Here is a 22,665-nt window from a genome sequence, read left to right as displayed (position 1 = left end):
CTTTGTGACAGATATTCTTTTATATAAAGAAAAAAATAATAAAAAGAACCTGATTTGTTAACCTTCTTAGCGGTATTCCCGAGCGTGGCTCGGGGTCAAATTTCAGAGCCAAAAGCGGTAACCCCGAGCCACACTCTGGGTACCGCTAAAAGCATCGCTGGATCCTGTATAAGAGGTTACTTACCTTGTCACCGGGATCCAGCGATGTATGCGAGCGGTATGCGGCGGCGGATCTTCCTCCCGATCCTCTCCGTGCCCTGGCTTCCGTCTCCTGCGACGTGACGTTCGCAGGGGGGTGGAACTGGCAGCAAATTCAAATGTAAAACACACTGATACCATTCAAAATAAAATAAATTCACATTACATTGCCCCCCAGTGCCCTTTCCTGCAGTTTTACTGTACTTTTTTATATATACACACACATTATATATATATATATATATATATATATATATATATATATATATATATATATATATATATATATATATATATATATATATATATATATATATATACACACACACACACATACTTTAACTTATTTATAGTTTTTTTATTATATTAAAATTTATGATTTTGTGTTTCAAACTTTATCATACCCAAGATGTTATAAAGAAGAACGCACAGTAAAAAAAATAAAAAGAGATGTAAATAGTTGGTTTGGGCTGCTCATTCTCAAGAATTACATGCAAAATAATGGTACAGCTTTCAGCACCTAAAATACGAAAGAATCATACCGCCAGGGAGGTTAATAAAGGACTGGAGAAGGCAATTACACTCGGAAGGCAGCCAGGCCCGTAATGAACACATAATGGTTAGACGCCATAAAAGTTAACACCAGCCAGAGCATGAAACTACTAAGGCTCAGTTCACACTGCTGTGACGGCAAAGTCGCATCTTCCTTCTGACTTAGATGCTATTTAGGAGCCTGTACAAGGGCTGAAATCGCACCCAGGTCACACGGTACAGGAACCTTTTCTAAAGTCGGAGAAACTTGCGTAGTATCAGTTAAGACAGCTCTCATAGGGAAACATTGAATTTGATGTGTCATCCGACTTGAGGTCTCACAAGTCGGATTCCATGTCACAGCCGTGTGAACTGAGCCTTAAAGAAGCAGCACGAGATCAGGGAATTGTGGAGTCAGCTGGCCCTTAGAAACCCCTAGAGTCAGATACAACTCAACTGATAGCACGCGCACACGCGCACACACACACACACACACACACACACACACACACAGTCTAACTTTATAAAAGATAAATTACCAGACATACACATTTATTATTCATCAAAATGACGTATTCCATAATCAGTAAACAAAGGCGTGTTAACAGGATATTGGTATGAAGTATTCTCCTGACAAGCAAATCATTTACATTCAATGTAGTTACAGTACAAAACTGTTACATTTGATTTTACATCTTTTTAAATCATTAAACACTGAAAGCTGTTAAAAAAGGTATATAAAGTGCTAAAAATTATTAAAGTACAAATCTTGAAAGCATTTTTCTTCACACATAATAGGGTCAAGGAAAAAAAAAATTCTAATTGTAATTCAAAAACTCTTTTCCATCAAGAAATGAATCACTTCCTCAAATAAGGAAAAAATTATGATCAATAGAAAAACACATGTCCTTCAGTATGCATAAAGAGCATTACAGAGGCCGCGTTCTCTGCATTTTCCCCTCTGTAATGGCAAGATGATAAGCAGCACCATACTGGAGACTATGGTGATGCTTTTCCTTCAGCTCTGGAAATGTGCTTACTATAATTGGTAAAGCAATCTGTGAAGGACGGAATGGACGTGAACACACCAAAGAAGGTCCACACGCATATTCACATAGGATACTTCTGAAGAAACCGATTAAAGGCATCATAGATGGCTTGCCTAGAAAGAAAAGAAAATGAACATGAACTATAGTCACAACAGATAAACGTATATACAGCAAAAAAATATACCAGATTTGCATAGAATATGGGATGGTGAAAACCACTGTCAGGATATTTTTGTGAATCACTAGAGATTCCCCATTCACTGTTGTCCCATAAACATACCATTGTGCCAAGGTTTCTAAACTCTGAAGTCCCTTCTCTAGGCAGAAATATCCAGCAAATGATGTTGAAACACGGGATACATATTCACATAGAAAATCTGAGCCTACATACAGTACATATAGAAAATGCACACAGCCATTCCTCATTAATTTGTATTTTTTTTTCTTTACATATGGTCTGTGCTGCTTCCAAATAATTACCAAGCACATGGCCCAGGAGCTGGCAATGATGAATTACCATAGAGCAGCCTTTCTTAACCTTTTTAACATTTCTGAAACAAATCCTCCTTCGGCTCCCCCTGAAGCCCAACAGCTTCTCCTCCTCTCCCTTCCACTGCCTTTTCCCTGCTGCAGGAAAAGACACAGGGCGATACTTCCAGTATCTTCACTTCTCCCCCCTACTTCACGGATTACCCCCCTTCTGGGTCCTTCATCACCGATCCTCCCTCCTCCCGCAGCGCTGCCGGATCTCATTATCTCCCTATTACCGACTGCAGCGGCTGCTGGACCATACAGGAGGATCAGGAGGTCCTATTTGGGCGAAAAGCTTCACAAAATGTGGTTTGCCATGATTGCCGCATGATTTAGTACAGTTTTATCTTTTAGATTTGGAATTTTGTCATTTATGTTGTGCTTTATTTGCCAATAGTGATTTTTGTGCATTTTTAGAAAAAATATTGAAGGCTGCACAGGGCCCTGAGATTTCTAACAGCAACCCTGGTCACCACACTGAAGGTGTGCAAGGCCACTGATATTACACAGTTCAGATCTGTGTGTCTGAAGCATGCTGACTATATTACTGGGAAATTTCCTTAAGGATCAGCAAACAAAGTTTCCATGTGTTCATTAATAATTCTGTGCTTACTAATGTCATAACTAGTTCTGCTTACAGCTCAATAAAAAACCAGTAAGCTAATACACAAATTATACGAATATAATAAAACCATGAAAAATGCATGATAAACCATTTTGTATAGGTTAAAGTGTTACTAAACCCAGGACCATGCATTCACTATATCTGGTCTCCCACAGTACATGGAAAAACAAAAGTTTTAGTAAATATAAACTGCTAAATACCTTTTCCCATCAGCAGTAAGAGCAGTCTTGTGACTTCTATCAGTATCCAGCAGAGCACTGGTTAAAGCCTGTAGGAGGAGTTTACATTCTTACCCGATTGTCGTATGAGGCTGCAGGACCCCTGGCCCTCTGTCTGGACAGTGCTGATTGGCCCTGTGCTGATAACATGTACTCTCCAAAAAAAAAAAAACTCTCTAGCAATACACACCAAACTGAGTATTTTCAGTGTGCCCCAAGGCTCTGTTCTATCAGGAGATAGTTTGGGGACTGTGGAAGAAGGGAAGGATCAGAGAAGACAGGATCAAACAGCCTTTTAACACAATGCAGAGGATTAACCCCCTAGGCTCCACAGCCAATATAACAAGCATGTTTTACTGCATATACAGACTGATTGTTATCCCGTTAGCCTTTTTGGATTTGGAGTTATACCATGAGAACCAGCTTGTGTTAGCTAAAAACTACACTAAGCCCACAGCCGGAAACTCCTTACTACACTATAAAAGTTGTCACCACCCACGTTGGCTAAACAACATACCAAAAAGCCAATTCTGCAGATTACGACATAATTGCACAAAACTCTCCGATTATGAAGATCAAGGCAAAACCCTGAAGAGAAAATTTGCAGTTAAGGGTTACCCCTCAGACCTTGTTGAACAGTCATATTCTCAGTATATAGCGCCAGTAAAAACTATGGGTAGGAAGTCTAGGGAGGACGACAATAATTCACAAATGAGATTCACTACACAATTCCACAACCGTCATCGTCAGATGGAAAAAGTGGTGTGGAAACACTGGCCTCTACTACTCCAGGACCCACACCTAAAAGCACAGTTACCCAATAAACCCAAATTCTCATACCGTAAAGCTTTGAATATTAAAGCTAAAATTGCAAATTAAAAATGAAAAAACATCAGTCACCCTTTCTTTCCTTTTTCAACATGGTCGGCATGTACAAATGTCGCAAACCATTATGCCTCACATGCCAATATGTCACACATGGCAAAGAGGACTTCACGGTCAAGGGGACCACGTATGGAATTAAAGAGTTCCATACCTGCTCCTCTGACTTCATGGTCTATTGCCTAAAGTACTCTTGCGGCCTACATTATGTAGGCAGAACTATACGTACATTGCGAGCCCGTTTTGGTCAACACAGATGGTATATACAGGAGGGCAAGGACACTTTTTACATCATCACGCAAAATCTACTGATGGTCTGCAGGTGTGGGTGATTGAATCCATTCCAAAGAGTTTCCCCGCAGCAGAGAGGTTCAAGCGGCTCTGCCAAAGGGAAACCTACTGGATATATGCCTTAGATGTCCTCTCACCTGGGGGACTTAATGAGGAATTAGATGTCAACACCATTCTGTAGGGTGTGGACTGAATCGTATGGTTGGTTCCGCATCCCTTATGAGTTGATCTTTTAGCTTATCCATTTGTATAAATTTTACCAACCAATATCTGGCCAAGTTGGCACCTTTTATTATTATTACCATTCTCTTTGTAAAATACTCACATTATATCTTTTTACATTCATTCTACTGAGATTTTTCTACCCTCCTATTTATTTTTAATTTTTATTTTTGATTTTATTCTTATACTTATTTTTATTTTAATTTTATTTATTTTTATTATTATTTTCATTATCATTATTTTTCAGCCGTACCCCCCACTTTTGATCATTTATTTTCTCTCTTTATTTAGTTCTTTGATCCGTTATTCATGCACCATATTTGTGCGTTTTTACATCAATGTGCGTTTTTATATCAATGTGCGTTTTTATTCTGACACATATTATATTTGTGCGTTTTTTTAACCTTGAAATCCACCCCCCCTTCTTTTTGTTATATTGTCCTATGTACTATTGTGTTATGTAATTAGTTCATTTTTGTAAGTAGGTTTTATGTTGATTATGATTCACGAATGTGTGTAGATTTAAGCATTGGTGAAACATCTATGGCACCGGAAATCTTTTTGAGTATAGAACGCCCCGCCTCTTTATTGTGGTTACTGCAGTTAGCCTATATATGACCGCATCCTGCGGGTCTTCTGAATCGTCTGAGGAAGGAGCATTATAGAAACATAGAAACATAGAATGTGTCGGCAGATAAGAACCATTTGGCCCATCTAGTCTGCCCAATATATCTGAATCCTATGAATAGTCCTTGGCCCTATCTTATAGGAAGGATAGCCGTATGCCTATCCCATGCATGCTTAAACTCCTTCACTGTATTTGCAGCTACCACTTCTGCAGGAAGGTTATTCCATGCATCCACTACTCTCTCAGTAAAGTAATACTTCCTCATATTACTTTTAAACCTTTGCCCCTCTAGTTTAAAACGGTGTCCTCTTGTGGTAGTATTTCTTCTTTTAAATATGCTCTCCTCCTTTACCGAGTTGATTCCCTTTATGTATTTAAAGGTTTCTATCATATCCCCTCTGTCTCTTCTTTCTTCCAAGCTATACATGTTAAGGTCCTTTAACCTTTCCTGGTAAGTTTTTTCCTGTAATCCATGTACTAGTTTAGTAGCTCTTCTCTGAACTCTCTCTAGAGTATCTATATCCTTCTGGAGATATGGCCTCCAGTACTGCGCACAATACTCCAAGTGAGGTCTCACCAGTGTTCTGTACAGCGGCATAAGCACTTCCCTCTTTCTAATGCTTATACCTCTCCCTATACATCCAAGCATTCTGCTGGCATTTCGTGCTGCTCTATTACATTGTCCTCCCACCTTTAAGTCTTCTGAAATAATTACTCCTAAATCCCTTTACTCAGATACTGAGGTCAGGACTGTGTCAAATATTCTATATTCTGCCCTTGGGTTTTTACGCCCCAGGTGCATTATCTTGCACTTATCCACATTAAATTTCAGTTGCCAGAGTTCTGACCATTCTTCTAGTTTTCCTAAATCCTTTTCCATTTGGCATTTCCCTCCAGGAACATCAACCCTGTTACATATCTTTGTGTCATCAGCAAAAAGACAAACCTTACCATCGAGGCCTTTTGCAATATCACTTATGAAGATATTAAACAAAATTGGTCCCAGTACAGATCCCTGAGGTACCCCACTGGTAACATGACCTTGTTCTGAATGTTCTCCATTGACTACAACCCTCTGTTGTCTGTCACTCAGCCACTGCCTAATCCACTCAACAATATGGGAGTCCATGTTCAATGACTGTAGTTTATTGATAAGTCTTCTATGTGGGACAGTGTCAAAAGCCTTACTAAAATCTAGATATGCAATGTCTACTGCACCTCCACCGTCTATTATTTTAGTCACCCAGTCAAAAAAATCTATAAGATTTGTTTGACATGATCTCCCTGAAGTAAACCCATGTTGTTTTTCATCTTGCAATCCATGGGATTTAAGATGTTCCACAATTCTATCCTTTAATAGGGTTTCCATTAATTTGCCTACTATTGATGTCAGACTCACTGGTCTATAGTTGCTCGATTCCTCCCTACCACCTTTTTTGTGAATGGGCACGACATTTGCCAATTTCCAATCTTCCGGGACGACTCCTGTTACTAATGATTGGTTAAATAAATCTGTTAATGGTTTTGCCAGCTCACCACTAAGCTCTTTTAATAATTTTGGGTGTATCTCATCAGGACCCTGTGACTTATTTGTCTTCACTTTAGACAGCAATCTTAGAACGTCTTCCTCTGTAAAGACACATGCATCAAACGATTCATTAGTCATCCTTTCAAGTGGAGGTCCTTCTCCTTCTTTTTCTTCTGTAAAAACTGAACAGAAGTATTCATTAAGGCAGTCGGCTAGCCCTTTATTCTCTTCTACATACCTTCCGTCCTTTGTTTTTAAATTAGTTATTCCTTGTTTTAATTTCCTTTTTTCATTTATATATCTGAAGAATGTCTTATCCCCCTTTTTCATAGACTGAGCTAGTTTTTCTTCTGCCTGCGCTTTAGAAGTTCTTATAACTTGCTTGGCCTTTTTCTGCCTAATCTTGTAGATTTCCTTATCTTCATTGCTCTGGGTTTTTTTATAATTACAAAATGCTAGCTTTTTATTTTTAATGATTTGGGCCACTTCTGCTGAGTACCACAGTGGTCTCTTCCTTTTTTTGCTTTTACTGACAAGTCTAATGCAATTTTCTGTTGCCTTCAATAGTGCACCTTTTAAGTAGTCCCATTTCTCCTGGACTCCATGTAATCCGTTCCAGTCTGATAAGGACTTATTTATGACTAATTTCATTTTTGAAAAGTCTGTTTTTCTAAAATCTAAAACTTTTGTTTTTGTGTGTTGTGATTCTTTCACAGTTCTTATATTAAACCACACTGACTGGTGATCACTAGATCCCAAGGTTTCGCCTACAATGACATCATATACCGAATCCCCATTTGTGAATACCAAATCCAAAATGGCCTCCCTCCGGGTTGGCTCCTCAACCACTTGTTGCAGAGACAACCCCAGTAGGGAATTTAGAATATCTGTACTCCTGGTAGAACTTGCTATTTTGGTTTTCCAGTTTATATCTGGAAGATTGAAATCTCCCATAATGATAACTTCTCCTTTCATTGTCATTTTAGCTATTTCTTCAACTAGTAGATCATCTAGTTCTTTAACTTGACCAGGTGGTCTATATATCACACCTACACGAGTTACTGCATGATTAGCAAACTGCAACGTAACCCAAACTGACTCTATGTTGGCCTCACCAACTTGTATTAGGTTAGATTTAATGCTATCTTTCACATACAGGGCCACATTATGCGCATGCTCCGAAACACGTTACGTCATCATTAGTCGACAAGCGGCTTACCGCCGTCCTTGGCTTAATCCTGCTCCCCCATTGGACTCCCTCGAGGTTGCATCATCTCCCGGCTGCTGGCTTGGCCGAAGGGAGGAAGTACCATGCCACGGAAGGGGTATAGGAGCCATTAGGAGAAGCCTCCACCTTGCCTTAATGTAAGTTTGTAATGATAATTGTGCAATAAACCTTTATTGTCTCACTGAGTGGCGCCTGTCCTCGCTTCTCTTATGTGCCAGCGGGATTTTTGGCTTCTGCCTGCCTACAGCGCTGCCCTCCGAGTCAACACTGGAACTTTGCATCATCCGGATTCCCCCCCCCCCCCATCCCCTCCCTTCTTCACCCATATCTCAGTGCGGGTCCCACTTGTCGGCACAAGCGCCCAACACATCCTTCCTTGATTGTTATCGTTGTGGGTTTAGTAACATGAAGATTAAATCTTCAGTGCATTGTAATATAAGTTCATCCTTCTGTCTGGTTTTCATCAATCTAGGCAGGCTACACCCTTAAAAAAAAAAAAAAAAAAAAGCAACTTTTTTACTCCTAGTGATCATCTCTTCCCAAACGGGACTGTTGATATATTTTCACTCGATCAGCGCTTGCAGCTGCGGATCAGTGTATTCTGGCAGCGGAGAAGTCCTGCTGCCAGAATACAATAGCAGAGCAGGGGGATTCCCCCATCCATCTCAAATGTGTGGATAGGGGAATCTTTTTTTTATCAGCCAGGTGGCTGATCAAAAGAAAAAAAAGCCATCCCATCTATGGGCAGCTTCTGTGTGGCTTTAAACAGGTTGATCCTACCCACAATTTGACAACTACCCTTAAGAAGCCGATGTTCCAACTTGATGGCCAATTTTCCCCCTCTTGTCATTAAAAAGAGAAAAGGAAAAATAGTAAATTGCTCATAAGCCACTACAGTGCATTGGCCAAGTTGCATGAGATAAAAACATTAGGAAACCAAAAGAGATGTTCATGAACATGAATACCTGAAAAGCCCTTGTTTGAAGAGGTAGGCACTGACATGGCCGCCTTCTATATATCGAATCTCACAACCAGGCCAGATTTCTTGAAGGCTGCGTACACCAACCCTTGGGACATATGCGTCTTCCTTGGCTTGCACAACAATTATTAAACTGGGGTCCACTGGAACTAAGTAAGGCAAAATAATATATTCTTTTTAACCCAAATCTCAAGCTTAAAAACACATGAAAAAGTAAAAGAAATAGAAAAGAAAAAGGTTTACCTGTTGTACTTCAGATTAAAGCTGCATACAGCTAAATATAAAGTTGGAATACACTTGCTGGGTTCTGGCTTAGTAATGTCACAGGTACTTTTATAAGGTTTGGAAAGACACTTGCTTCAAAGTTGATTTATATCCTATCTGGCAAATAGGGAGCATGTTCAATTAAAAGTTTTTGTGCCTGGAGTTTAGATTTAAGAAGCAGCAGTCAGTCAACTTATGAGCTCATCACAAGTACAGCATTGAAAGCAAGCATGACTATTTACTTTGTGCATGCGCTCCTTCTACTGGTTTGTGTTCTACCAAACTCACATCAAGGAAAAATTGGCACATATGAACTAGTTGCATTTGATGATTTTTTAATTAATTCTTAACTGCCTATAATTTTTTGTGCCTTGAGCTCTGTGTGATCGCTGTCAATCATGTATCAAATATTCTTCTAACCCATGCATCATTAGTAGTTGCAGCTTCCAGAATACAGGGTCCAGGTTCCAGGGGTGTCTTTTTTGATTCCTAACTACAAGCCCAGGCACTTGGAGTAGCTTAGAATCAGGTCAGGAGCCAGTTTATGGACCAGGAACCACCCCACATGTCTGCTTAAAGTTACCATTAGGCACCTTGTGGATAGCTAGGGTGACATTCTCCAACGCGTATAACTTATTTCCAGTAATCCCACAGAAGAAGAATATTAGTTTGTAATTTTGACGTATTCTTTCCTTCAACTCACAAATACCAACTGGCTTCACAGTAAAGATACATAAACTTAAAAAATATAATTTATTTCAGGTTTGTGAGTATTAAGAATATTTTACAAATATTTCTTTCACAGTGCTGTAAATTAGCCAGTTGGCTTTAGGTTCAAAGTTCCTTTAATTTATGCATGCACGTTAATGGAAAGCTAATTTACCATGCTGTGGCATTTATGTCTGTGGTAAATAAAAATTACTTTTAGTTACATTTGGGCCCAGCACAGGACAGGGAATGAAAACAAGAATTTTCAGGACAACGTTGGAAGGCACAGTCCATACCTGAGAAGTTTCCTACATGCGTGCACTCATCCATGACGCCTTTCATAAATAACCAAGACTCCCTTTGTAGAGCTTCACTCTTCTTTGTGTCTTCTCTCTTTTGCCGATTGCCGACTCCAGCAGTCAATGCTTGTCGAATATATGACAATTTAGAGCCACCTTGGAACATAAAGCTATTGTCGCTGCTACTTGCTGTTTGAAGAGAATCAGGAGATAATGGCTCTCGGGTGCGGTTAAGGTGGAAAAGGCTGCCAGCTAGTTTTAAATGGGTCAGACTGTCAACACTTCTTGGTGAGTTTTTCACAAAGTCCTGCCCCATCTTGAATGAATCTGGCTAAAATGAAGAAGGTGGTCTAAGAACCAGAGGAACATACATATAGATAATAAATGTAACCAGTTAAAAAGATCTTCGGCATGCAAAGTATATATAAAAAAATGCTATCTATTGGCTTTGACCATACTGCATGTGCTCAAGACTTCCTTCAGGCTGCATCTGCGACAGTCAGGTTCACTCAGGGTCTCAGGAGCAGTGTTCTTATGTACATAAAGCCTTCAAACAGCGTTTGCTCCTTCATTCAGTGATACATTTTAACATAATTCTTACACTGTATTTTGCATTGTACAGATTAAAGGCTTGTGACCTACTACAAATACAAATCAGTTCTATCAAATTTTTGATAAAAATGTTTTAATAGGTGTGGGTCAATTTTACTTTAGCTTTTTGAAAGGTTTAGAAGTCTTATATTATATAATCTTTTTTTTACTATCTACAAAGAATCTTTAGTAGCAAGTAAATATTTAAACCACGACAAAGATTTTCCAGAATACTACAGGTTATCGAAAGAGATAAATGAATACATTTAGGCCTTTTCACACGACCATGCCGGTCCGTTTTTCAGGCGGATCTGATCAGACAGTTCATTCATCCCTATGGTCGGGGGGGTGTACATGAACTTGTGTCTATTTACACCCACCTACCTCCAATCTGGTCCACTGAAAACAAATGGAAGGGGATCCGTTCTCCTCCTTTTAGGTGGATCGGATCGGAGGGTGGTTGGATGTAAAATGGACAGTGGAGTCCTTTTACAACCGGCCCCCCTTAGAGCAAAGTGGGCTCTATCTGTGTCCGCTCTGCATAAACTGAGTGGACACAAACATGTCATCCGCCCGCTCTGCTCTGATCAACAGGAGATCAGTGGACAGATGCCCTGCTGGTCCAAACGGAAGGTGCCCCTGTGAAAGCAGCCTTATGGTCCACTTAATTCCTTTTCACTTCTGGAAACTGTTTTGAGTTTAACAGGATGCCTCCAAGCATCTATGAAAACATCATGTCTATCCCTCAGTATAGGTCACTATATGTGTTTATTAGCAGAATTGTACATTACAAAGGTCTATCTTTTATAGAATAAGTAGGGGTAAATTTGTAAACAAAATTTCAAATTTCAAAGTAAATTTCTAATAGAATTTAATGTACCATGGTGTTTTAATTGAGTTAAAAGAAAAAATGTGACTAGCGAATGTATTTTTTTTTTCTCATGACATTTTTATTGAGTACAAAATGCATGGTACCCCACATAATACAGGTGTACCATGAAGACACTAGGTTAGAGCGTGCAGGCTCACAGCGCAGTATTCCAGCAGAATAGGAAGATTAGCTTCCAATACTCCAAACATTTAGGGGTAAAATGGAGGAGACTTAGGAAGTATGGAAAAGTTTGTGTTGGGATGTTAATTTATGGGAGGAAGGGATGCAGATTGATAAGAAGAGGGGAGTAAAATAATATGATATTCCCAAACTTCTGGATAAGCGATGGCTTAGTGTGGGCCAGCATAGAAATCTTAAATCAGAGAAACCAGTATCAAAGTGTTTAGTCCACAAGTGTTTTTTTAGTTTCTTTGTAACTTTTGAAGTTATGGTCTATTAGAATATTTTATTCAGATATCAGTCGGTTATTTTAAATGCCAGCCAACTAGCCCAGATCTCATAGAATGTAGTGTAGATTTTTTTTGTTTTGCATGATCATTTCCATGGTTCAATATTGGTTGACCCTTAACAGCCATTACTTTAGTGGAAGATTGATTACTTCCAATAAATACCCTCCCTAAATACTTACAGTATCTCACAAGAGTACACCCCTAACATTTTTGTAAATATTTTATTTTACATTTTTTAATGTGACAACACTGAAGAAATTACACTTTGCTACAATGTAAAGTTATGAGTGTACAGCTTGTATAACAGCATAAATTTGCTGTCCCCTCAAAATAACTCAACACACAGCCATTAATGTCTAAATCGTTGGCAACAAGTGAGTACACCCCTAAGTGAAAATGTCCAAATTGGACCCAATTAACAATTTTCCCTCCCAGGTGTCATGTAACTCATTAGTGTTAAAAGGTCTCAGGTGTGAATGGGGAGCAGGTGTGTTAAATTTGGTGTAATCCATCTCACTCTCTCATACTGGTCACTGGAAGTTCAACATGGCACCTCATGGCAAAGAACTCTCTGAGGATCTGAAATAAAGAATTGTTGCTCTACATAAAGATGGCCTAGGCTATAAAAAAGATTGCCAAGGCCCTGAAAGTAAGCTGCAGCACGGTGGCCAAGACCATACAGCGGTTTAACAGGACAGGTTCCACTCAGAACAGGCCCCGCCATGGTGGACCAAAGAAGTTGAGTACACGTGCTCATCGTCATATCCAGAGGTTGTCTTTGGGAAATAAACATACGAGTGCTGTCGGTTGAAGGGGTGAGGGTCAGCCTGTCAGTGCTCAGACCATACGCCGCACACTGCATCAAATTACATAGCTGTTGTCCCAGAAGGAAGCCTCTTCTAAATATGATGCACAAGAAAGCCCACAAACAGTTTGCTGAAGACAAGCAGACTAAGAGCATGGATTACTGGAACCATGTCCTGTGGTCTGATGAGACGAAGATAAACTTACACAAAAATATATGGCAAACGCTGGTACACTTGAAACCACCCGTCACTGCCACATCCCTTTGTAGGCTAGAAAAAATTGAAAGTGGGGATGCCAGTACCTACCAGCATACACACATTGTGTGAGGGAGGTGTACAGGCAAGAACCCACCAAAGGTGGTGTGGTCCGATGAGACCAAGATAAACTTATTTGGTTCAGATGGTGTGAAGCGTGTGTGGCGGCAACCAGGTGAGGAGTACAAAGACAAGTGTGTCTTGCCTACAATTAAGTATGGTGGTGGGAGTGTCCTGTCTTGGGGCTGCATTAATGGTGCTGGCAGCACTGGGGAGCTACAGTTCATTGAGGAAACCATGAATGCCAACATGTACGGTGACATATTGAAGCAGAGCATGATCCCCTCACTTCGGAGACTGGGCCGCAGGGCAGTATTCCAACATGATAACGACCCCAAACACACCTCCAAGACGACCACTGCCTTGCTAAAGAATCTGAGGGTAAAGGTGATGGACTGGCCAAGCATGTCTCCAGACCTAAACCCTATGAAGCATCTGTGGGGCAAATGGAAGGGAGAGGAGCGCAAGGTCTCTAACATCCACCAGCTCCGTGTTGTCATCATGGAGGAGAGAACTCTAGTGGCAACCTGTGAAGCTATGGTGAAATCCATGCCCAAGAGGATTAAGGCAGTGCCGCAAAATAATGGTGGCCACACAAAATATTTACACTTTGGGCCCAATTTGGACATTTTCATTTAGGGATGTACACTCACTTGTTGCCAGCATTTTAGACATTAATGGCTGTGTGTTGAGTTATTTTGAGGGGACAGCAAATTTACACTGTTATACAAGCTGTACACTCACTACTTTACATTGTAGCAAAGTGTAATTTCTTTGGTGTTGTCACATGAAAAGATATAATAAAATATTTACAAAATTGTGAGGGGTGCACTCACTTGAGATACTGTACCTGGCTCCTCTTTCAATCCAACACTGTGACCATCTTCAGCAGCGCTGGTCTTTTCTCCCTCTCTCTGTAGGGTCCCTTGAAGAACCAGCAGTGGACCCTAGAAGATGAGGTTTCCGGCCTCTCTGTGTAAAACCATTACACAGAGCAGGTAATTAGAACAGGTTTATTTTTTTCTATTTAAAACAAAAAAAAAAAAGAATATTATATATATATATATATATATATATATATATATATATATATATATATATATATATACACACACATATATATATATATATATATATATATATATATATATATATATATACACACACACACACATACATACACATATACACCTTTACAACCACTTTAGTGCAAAAGTGTGAGCTCCATGATTGGAGAGGAGGTGGTCATGTGACCGGGCCTCCTGGCTTATTGCTTTGGCACTGGTATGGTCACAGTATGCACTATGTTCCCTTAATTAGTCTTTACTGATTTTCATACTTCAGCAGAAGTATGAAAAAATTTAAAAAAGATAATGTGGCGACATATTAATATGGGGTATCAAAAGCATCCTCCACGTAACTCCTGGGCAAGATGCAACCAGCAGAGGTTCCATTCTGGGCATAACAACCTGCAAGTTCGCTATGAGTTCCGATCTTCTAGATTCAGGGCAAAAACAGGCATGAAGTACAAAGAAGAGGAGGTAAAAAAATGCAGGTAATGGTAGAGCCCAGATTGTCACTCTACATTGAATAATCTCATAAATACTGACTTCTTGACACTTAGGTGTACACTTCTCAGATACAAACAGAATATATACAGTTCCAGCAATACAGAGGAATAGCATTATAACTGTGGCCATAGCTTTACCTAAATTTAGTCTATAGTCTAAACAATGTATGTCATTGGTATTTGTAGTTTTTCTCTAGGTAAGATCGCATTTCACTGTGATGCACCTGCACAACTGTTCAGGTTGCTTACATACCCCACAATATTCAAGCAAGTGCAAGATCTCCTCCTCATATACCGTCTGGGTAAAGTACTGTTTCTCCAGCTCTCTCCAGTTTACAGCTTTGCTTAGAACACCCTAAAAAGAAAATAAACTTTTACTAATTCAATTATAGTGTATGTCAGGGCAAATAAAAAAAAAATGCATCTCTGCAATGCAATGCATGCACCCTGTTTCAGGATTCATCCCTTTAAAGAAAAATACCCATTGATTTATCAGAAATGCAGTCTGCTCCCAATTCCTTTTATAGGCTTTAACAGTAATTTTTGTTTCGGTTTCAGAATTTTCAGCCCTGTCTAGTTTTATCTTGTAAAACTACTCAGACCCACCTACTCAACATAAAGTATATTCATTCTGTAGTCCCTAAATAAAAGGACTGGGAGAGCTAATAAAGCTTGGTTCACATTTATGCAATATGGCAGTGCAAATGCGTTGCTGCGTGTTTTTTCTGCATTACTGTGGGTTGTGGTAGAACAGCCCATTAATTTGAATAGGCTGCCTACTACATATAAATCCCACCAAAGAAGTGCATGACCCTTTTTAAAAAAGAAAAAAAAAAAAAAAGTGCCACAACAAAGCACATAGAATTGTATGACCGCGCGTTTGGTCATGCGTTTTCTCATGCACTTCAGCAAGAAGCATTAACAATTAGGCATCATGCACACAAGGCATTTTTACAGCTGCTTTTAGGAGTGTCAGCCATTTTTTTTTTTGCAGCTTAAAATGCCCCGCTATGTTATTCTATGGCCTCATGCACACACAGGCTTTTAGGAGCTTTAAGTAGCATAGGCATTTTCAAGCTGTAAAGAAAAAACCCACGGCTAGCGCATTCTGAAGTAGCAGCGTTAAGCTTTAAAAACGCCTGACGCTGCTAAAGGCTGCTTAACGCCGTATACAGCGTTGGGCCACGTCAGACGTTTTTAAGCTGTAGTAGTAGGATTTCAGGTTGGAAAATAGAAGACGGGAGAGAAATGCTGCTAAACGTGGCTAAAACGTGCATTAACGCCAATACAAAATCCTTCTAAAAATCACATTTTTACAGCTGCTTTTTCCTGGCGTCAGAACTGGCTTTGCAGCTCGTTTTTTCAAATGCCCTGTGTGCATGAGGCCTTATTGGCATCACTACGCACCTGCAAAAAGGGATGCATGTTTTTTTCCGCTGCAGTAACACGTGCAATTCTGTGTGCATTCCTGCATCGAACAAATGTGTACCCGGACTTGCTCTCCTTGAGAAAATACAGGAAATAGGCACTTATTGAAAGGTTATAACAAAAATCTTGCTATGGTCTATTTAAAACAGACCAAAAGGAAGAATATAGGAGAAGTTCATTTTAGGAGTTTACATACACTTTAATGTTTTTTAAAATAAAGTGTAGCCTATTAGAACATTTCAAACATAATTGTAAATGATAGTTCCAAGGACCTGCAACAAATCATCAATGTATCTAAAAGTACCCCAAACATAGAAAAGTCCTTTAACCCTTCAATTAAAAAGGTAAGGTCCTTAGGAATAGTGCAGAACTAATCTGACACAACAGAAGACCCAGAAGCCCACAGATTTTTAACAGGCTTCAGAGCCAAGATCTGTGTTAGCATTACTGAAGTCAAATATCCTAGAATGCCAGCAATTACAAGAGTTGGATCCAAGCAACTGATTAATGGAAGGAGACTCTGCCACTAAGCACTGCCTAGCTGAAGAGGTTTTTAACTTTTTACCAAAAAGGGAAAACTTTTACAATACAAGAAGCAGATGGTAACTCACAGTTGTAAAGACCGCAGAGGCGGTTGACCAGGAAAGACATGGGATCAGAGGAATTGGTTTTGGCCAATTGGTCACTGCCAGTGATGCCATCTGAAAATACACAGCACAATTTCAAAATATTAGTTGTTTAACCTGAAGCATTTAGCTTACAAATGTAACACTGGCAAACTATACTAAAAATAATGGTTGCACCCTGACAATTAAAACACTGACCAGTGAAAGCACTGTTTACTATCAGAGATCTCAACACAAGTAATGAACGCACAGTAAATATAACACAAAGGAACGTTCATAAATTGCTTTAGGAAAATAGGCCTGTAATCCAAAAACTGTCCTACCAGTTTGCTATAAGAAAAAGCTTATAGTTTGCTAAAATACTGTAAATTTATAATAGTTTACATTATAAAGTAGATAACCCTGTTTGGTAGATGGGTTATCTCCTAAATTACCCATTACCTTCCTACCCCACCTACTGTGGCCATTATGAATAGCAGTTGTGTTGGGTCTGTTAAGGGCAAAACAGCAGAAGTAAGACCCAGTGGAAGAGAGGGTGGAGACCTGGGAGCCCCAGCATTGAAATATCACTACTGGAACCCCAATAGGTATAGAAGCCACAGAGGCCCATGGCCGATTCAGCTTGCTGGCCTTAAAAATTATTGCAAAACTACATTTAATTTTTTAAAATTAAAATAACTAACATGTCCTACTTACTTGCTCTGTGTATTGCACGGAGTGGCCATGGACCTCTCTTCTAGGGTCACCTGATCTTGGCTCCTCCTCTCTTCCAAGCACCGCCAGAGCAAGCCGCTTGCTATGGGGATACTTGTGTGGGCATGCTCCTGAGCTGGGCTGTGAGCATCTATAGACACACACAGTGAGGTTTACCGCCCCCCCCCCTCCCCACAGGATTACACTGACAGCAGAAGGAGCCATTGGCTCCTGCTGCTCTCAGTAAAGCCCGTGAACACAGGAGGACAGCAGAGCAGGGCTGATGGCGGGGAGAGAGGTGGATCGAGAGTGGTGTCAGGTAAGTGTTACGGGAGAGGAGGGGGAAGGCACAGACAGTGAAAGGTTTTTAACCTTAATGCGGAGAATGTAATACGTTAAAAAACCTTCTGCCTTTAGAACCACTTTAACTCTCACCTTTCTTTTTAATGTCAACCAAATCTGCAGTCAACAGAGCTTCATCAGAAATCTTAGCATGTATGTGCAATAGTGGCTGCTGGAGAGAAAGTCAAATCCACTGATCGGGCCAGGAAAATCAGTTAGTAATATGCCCTAATGGATTTTTTTAGCAGTTTTTTTTTTTTCAGAAACACCAGTCCAAAACACATGAAAACTTACATGTCCTCCCATTGAAATCCCAGTCATGCCTAGAGGACCGTATCCTTCTCTCTCCAGCCAGTGGAGGAGGGCAGCAGACTCTAACACCAGAGCTCCACCCATAACAAACAAATCTGAGACATTCTTAAGGCTTGATCTCCTTAAGTACAAAGAAAAATTGTTTAGTTGTTCATGCAAAACGACATTCCAGGTTTTTGTTTGCAGACTGTGTATTTGAGTTATGCCACTAGTAATGCAATGTGAGAACTGACAGTTTTAATTGAACGCTATATGAAAAACAGACAGAAAGTGTGGCACTGGCACCAATGACATTCTAAATTTATGGAAAAGAATTTGACCATTCTTTAAAAAAAAAAAAAAAAAAGTGTATATCCAGATGCAATTAAGGCCCCTTTCACTTGGGGCAGATTCGTATGTATGGACTCCGCTTGCTCAGCGGGGATAGCGCAGCTGATCCCCACTGAGCAGGTGGATGACAAGTCCGTCTACGCTCATTGTGCAGAGACGAATCTGTCAAAGTCCCACTCTCCTCTAACCCGCTTGACGGATGGAGAACGTATCGCCCTCCGTCTGTTTTCAGCGGATCTTGTCGGATTAGATGCCAGGCGGGTGTCAGTGGACACATGACATCCGCCTCCCTATAGAGAATGGGTGGCCTGATCGGGTCCACCTGAAAAACGGGCAGGCGGATCTGATCGGTCTGATCGTGTGAAAGGGGCCTTAAAATTAAGAATAAAAATAAAACAGCAGTCTGGCTGCTCAGCAATTGCTAAGTGGATGGGCAGCTCTCATAATTTCAACAGGACCAGATTTAGTGAATGCAGGGTCCTGGGTTCAGTAACACTTCAAGTTAAATTTTCATGGCAAAGAGGGACTTTGCAATTAATTACAAATTTTAAGTGAGCACTCTTCATAATATTCTGGAGTATATGCAACTTGCCATCATAAAGACTGAGGCAGCAGACTTTGTGAAAATTAATATTTGTGTAATTTTCAAAACTTTTGGCCATGGCTGTACAGTACAGTGTAAAAGTTTTAGGCAGGTGTGAAAAAAATGCTGTAAATTAAAGAATGCTTTCAGAAATAGAAGTGTTAAAGTGACTGTAAAGTCTCGTGTTTTTTTTCAAATAACAAACATGTTATACTTACCTGCTCTGTGCAGTTGGTTTTGAACAGAGCAACCCCGATCCTCCTCTTCTCGGGTCCCTCTTCGCTATTCCTGGCCCCTCCCTCCAGTCAAGTGCCCTCACAGCAGGCAGCTTGCTATGGGGGCACCCGACACGAGCTGCAGCTCCGTGTGTCCATTCAGACAAGGAGCTGCCGTTCGGCCCCACCCCTCTCTCCTGACTGGCTAACTGACTTTGATTGACAGCAGCAGGAGCCAATGGCACCCCTGCTGTGTCTCAGCCAATCAGGAGGGACAGTCCCGGACGGCCGAGGGACTCGTGGACATCGCTGGATAGAGGTAAACCTCAGGTAAGTATTAGAGGGTGCTGGGGCGGCTGCTTCACACAGAAGGCTTTTTATCTTAATACATAGAATGCATTAACCCCTTCTGGAATGGGGCTTTTTCTGACACTTGTTGTTTACAAGTTAAAATCAGTTTTTTTTTGCTAGACGATTACTTAGAACCCCCAAACATTATATATTTTTTTGTTTTTAGCAGAGACTCTAGAGAAAAAACATGGAGATCGTTGCAATATTTTTATCGCACCGTATTTGCGCATTCGGTCTTACAAATGCAATTTTTCTGGAAAAAATACACTTTTTTGAATTCAAAAATAAGAAAACAGTAAAGTTAGCCCAATTTTTTTCTATAATTTGAAAGATAATGTTACGCTGAGTAAATAGATACCAAACAGGTCATGCTTCAAAATTGCACACACTCGTGGAATGGCGACAAACATTGGTACTTAAAAATCCCCGTAGATGACACTTTAAAAATTTGTACAGGTTACCAGTTTAGAGTTACAGAGGAGGTCTAGAGTTCAAATTATTGCTCCCGCTCTAATGATCGCGGCAAAACCTCACAAGTGTGGTTTGAACACCGTTTACATATTTGGGCGGGGGCGGGTGGGTGTGACTTGCGTATGCGTTCGCTTCTGCGCGCAAGCTAACGGGGACGGGGCTCTTTCATTTTTGTTTTTTTTCTATTTATTTTATCTTTTATTTTGACACTGTCCTTTTAAAAAAAATGTTTTGATCACTTTTAGTCCTATTACAGGGAATATTAACATCCCTAGTAATAGAAACAAGCATGACAGGCCTCTTTAATGTGAGATCTGGGGTCAAAAAGACCTCAGATCTTACGTCTACACTAAAAAGCAAACCAAAAAAATAAAATAAAATATATAGTCATTTTTTTTTTTTTTTTATTATGAAAAAAAATGGTCTCTTTAAGGCCGTTGCTAGGAAGAGACATTTGACGTTGCTCTGGTCCTCCAAGGCCATAGAGTCAAGTGAGGGCCAAATAGCTGCCATAACCCTGGTATTTGACGTCAAAGGACCAACGTAAATACATGGTGGGCGGTCTGTAAGTGGTTAAGATAAAAAAACCTGACTTTACAACTCCTTTAATAGTTTTTTTTCATCAATTAACAACATGGAAAGTAGATGAACAGAAGAGAAATCCAAATCAATATTTGGTGTGAATACCCTTTGCCTTCAAATACAGCATCAATTCTTCTAGGTACACTCGCACAGTTTTTTAAGGAACTCGGCAGGTAGGTTGTTCCAAACATCTTTTAGGGGAACGAACCACAGATCTTCTATGGATGTAGGCTGCCTCAAATCCTTCTGTCTCTTCATGTAATCCCAAACAGACTTGATGTTGAGATCAGGGCTCTGTGGGGGCCAAACCATCACTTCCAGGACTCATTGTTCTTTACACTGAAGACAAAGTGGGTTTAAAGCCTCAAGGCTTTTTTAACCCAATGCATTCTATTCATTAAGGTAAAAACCTTCTGTGCTGCAGTTTTCCCCCAGCTGCCCTGCCCCCCTACCTTATTCTTACCTGAGCCTGATCTGATCCAGCGATGTGCACAAGAGCAGTGGCTGTTGCCGCTGTCTCTCTCATCACTGGGCAGATTGCTAGCAGTGGGAGTCATTGGCTCCCGCTGCTTTTAATCAAATGCTGTGACGAGGGAAGGGAGGCGGGGCCGAGGTACCCGGCCTGTGTCATACCATCTCCCTGATGGTATGGCATGATGATATATCTGCCTGTGTTTCATTGATTCTGACCAAATCTCTATTTGCAGAAATGCAGCCCCAAACTTGCACGGAACCTCCACCATGCTTCATTGTTGCCTGCAGGCACTCCTTATTGTACAGCTCTCCAGCCGTTCTGCTAACAAACTGCCTCCTGCTACAGCCAAATATTCAAATTTTGACTCATCAGTCCAAAACACCCCAGGAAGACGTCATCTATGACGAAACGCGTCGGGAGGCGTGCTGACGTCACCACGTGATACCCGGAAGTCGGGGGGCTGTGTTCCCCAGATCCTGCCGATTACAAGCGCTGTTTGTTCTTTGTACACGTGAGTGTTTTACCTTTTACAATAAATGTCTACCTTTACATACTTCACCATGGCGGCTATTATTTTTTAATAATCATTGCCGGATTGTGGATTGCCCGGGTTCTCTATGTTGCGGTGTCTACTATCTTGCTGGTCTAAAGTGGAGTTGCCAAGGGTCCTGGTTGAGTCGATTGGATATAGATCTCTCATGAGCCATATATGCTTGAATACAGCCTCTATTTGGTAAGCGCATTAGCGTGATTTTGCACCTGAACACGGTGGAAGGATTAATTACTTATTTAGCGGTGGAGGATTCTGTCTCTGTGCACCGATATACACACCTTTGGACTTTTTATTTCTTTATGGACTCTGTGTTTAATTCAATTTAATTTATATTTTTGAGCAGTGGTGTACCAATGGGGGGGGCGGGGGTGCGGCCCGCCCCGGGTGCCACTCACTGGGGGGTGTCAGTTGGTGTCCTGCCCGGTGTGTTCAGAGTCAGACAGATCCCGCAGTGTGAAGGCAGCTGCAGTGGCTGGCAGCTCCTTCAGTTCGTGCTGCTAGTGGGCGGCGGAGCCGCGGCGGGAATAAGGGGGCGGAGCCGCGGCGGGAATAAGGGGGCGGAGCCGCTGCGGGAATAAGGGGCGGAGCCTCGGCGGGAAGAAGGTGAGTGCCCATTGCAAAAGTGTGTGCTGGATAGGAGGGGGATGGGGCTGCTACATATAGAGGAATTCATCTTTCTCTATTCTTCCTGCAGCTTCCTGCTGAATAATTGATTCTCCTCCTCTCCCTCCTGCAGGAAGAATAGGGAAAGATGAATTCCTCTATATGCAGCTGCCCCATCCCCCTCCTATACAACTTCTTTTGCTGGCCCCCCAAAGTTCTTAACCTCCTCCAGTGCTCCTAATCCCTCCCTCAGTGCTTTTAGCCCCTCTCCCCCCAGTGCACTAGACCCCCCCTGTT

General features: G+C 40.9%; 1 protein-coding gene across 1 annotated transcript in view; it reads right to left on the bottom strand.

The window, feature by feature from the left end:
- Positions 1–1,615: 1,615 nt before the first annotated feature.
- Positions 1,616–22,665, bottom strand: part of ABHD18 (abhydrolase domain containing 18) — a 55,487-nt gene continuing 34,437 nt past the window's right edge. Inside the window, exons 8-13 of the mRNA XM_082266718.1 lie at positions 18,188–18,326; positions 16,844–16,933; positions 15,058–15,159; positions 10,179–10,512; positions 8,897–9,059; positions 1,616–1,891 (exon numbers count right to left, since the gene is read on the bottom strand). Of these exons, the coding sequence (XP_082122844.1) occupies positions 1,840–1,891; positions 8,897–9,059; positions 10,179–10,512; positions 15,058–15,159; positions 16,844–16,933; positions 18,188–18,326 (880 nt within the window). The 3' untranslated portion in view covers positions 1,616–1,839. The remainder of the gene's footprint in view (positions 1,892–8,896; positions 9,060–10,178; positions 10,513–15,057; positions 15,160–16,843; positions 16,934–18,187; positions 18,327–22,665) is intronic.

The sequence above is a fragment of the Pelophylax lessonae genome (genome assembly GCF_965119305.1).
Source record: "Pelophylax lessonae genome assembly, chromosome: 1".
Lineage (NCBI taxonomy): Eukaryota > Metazoa > Chordata > Amphibia > Anura > Ranidae > Pelophylax > Pelophylax lessonae.
The sequence above is the reverse complement of the archived record's forward strand: the minus strand, read 5'-3'. Positions and strand labels throughout refer to the sequence as shown.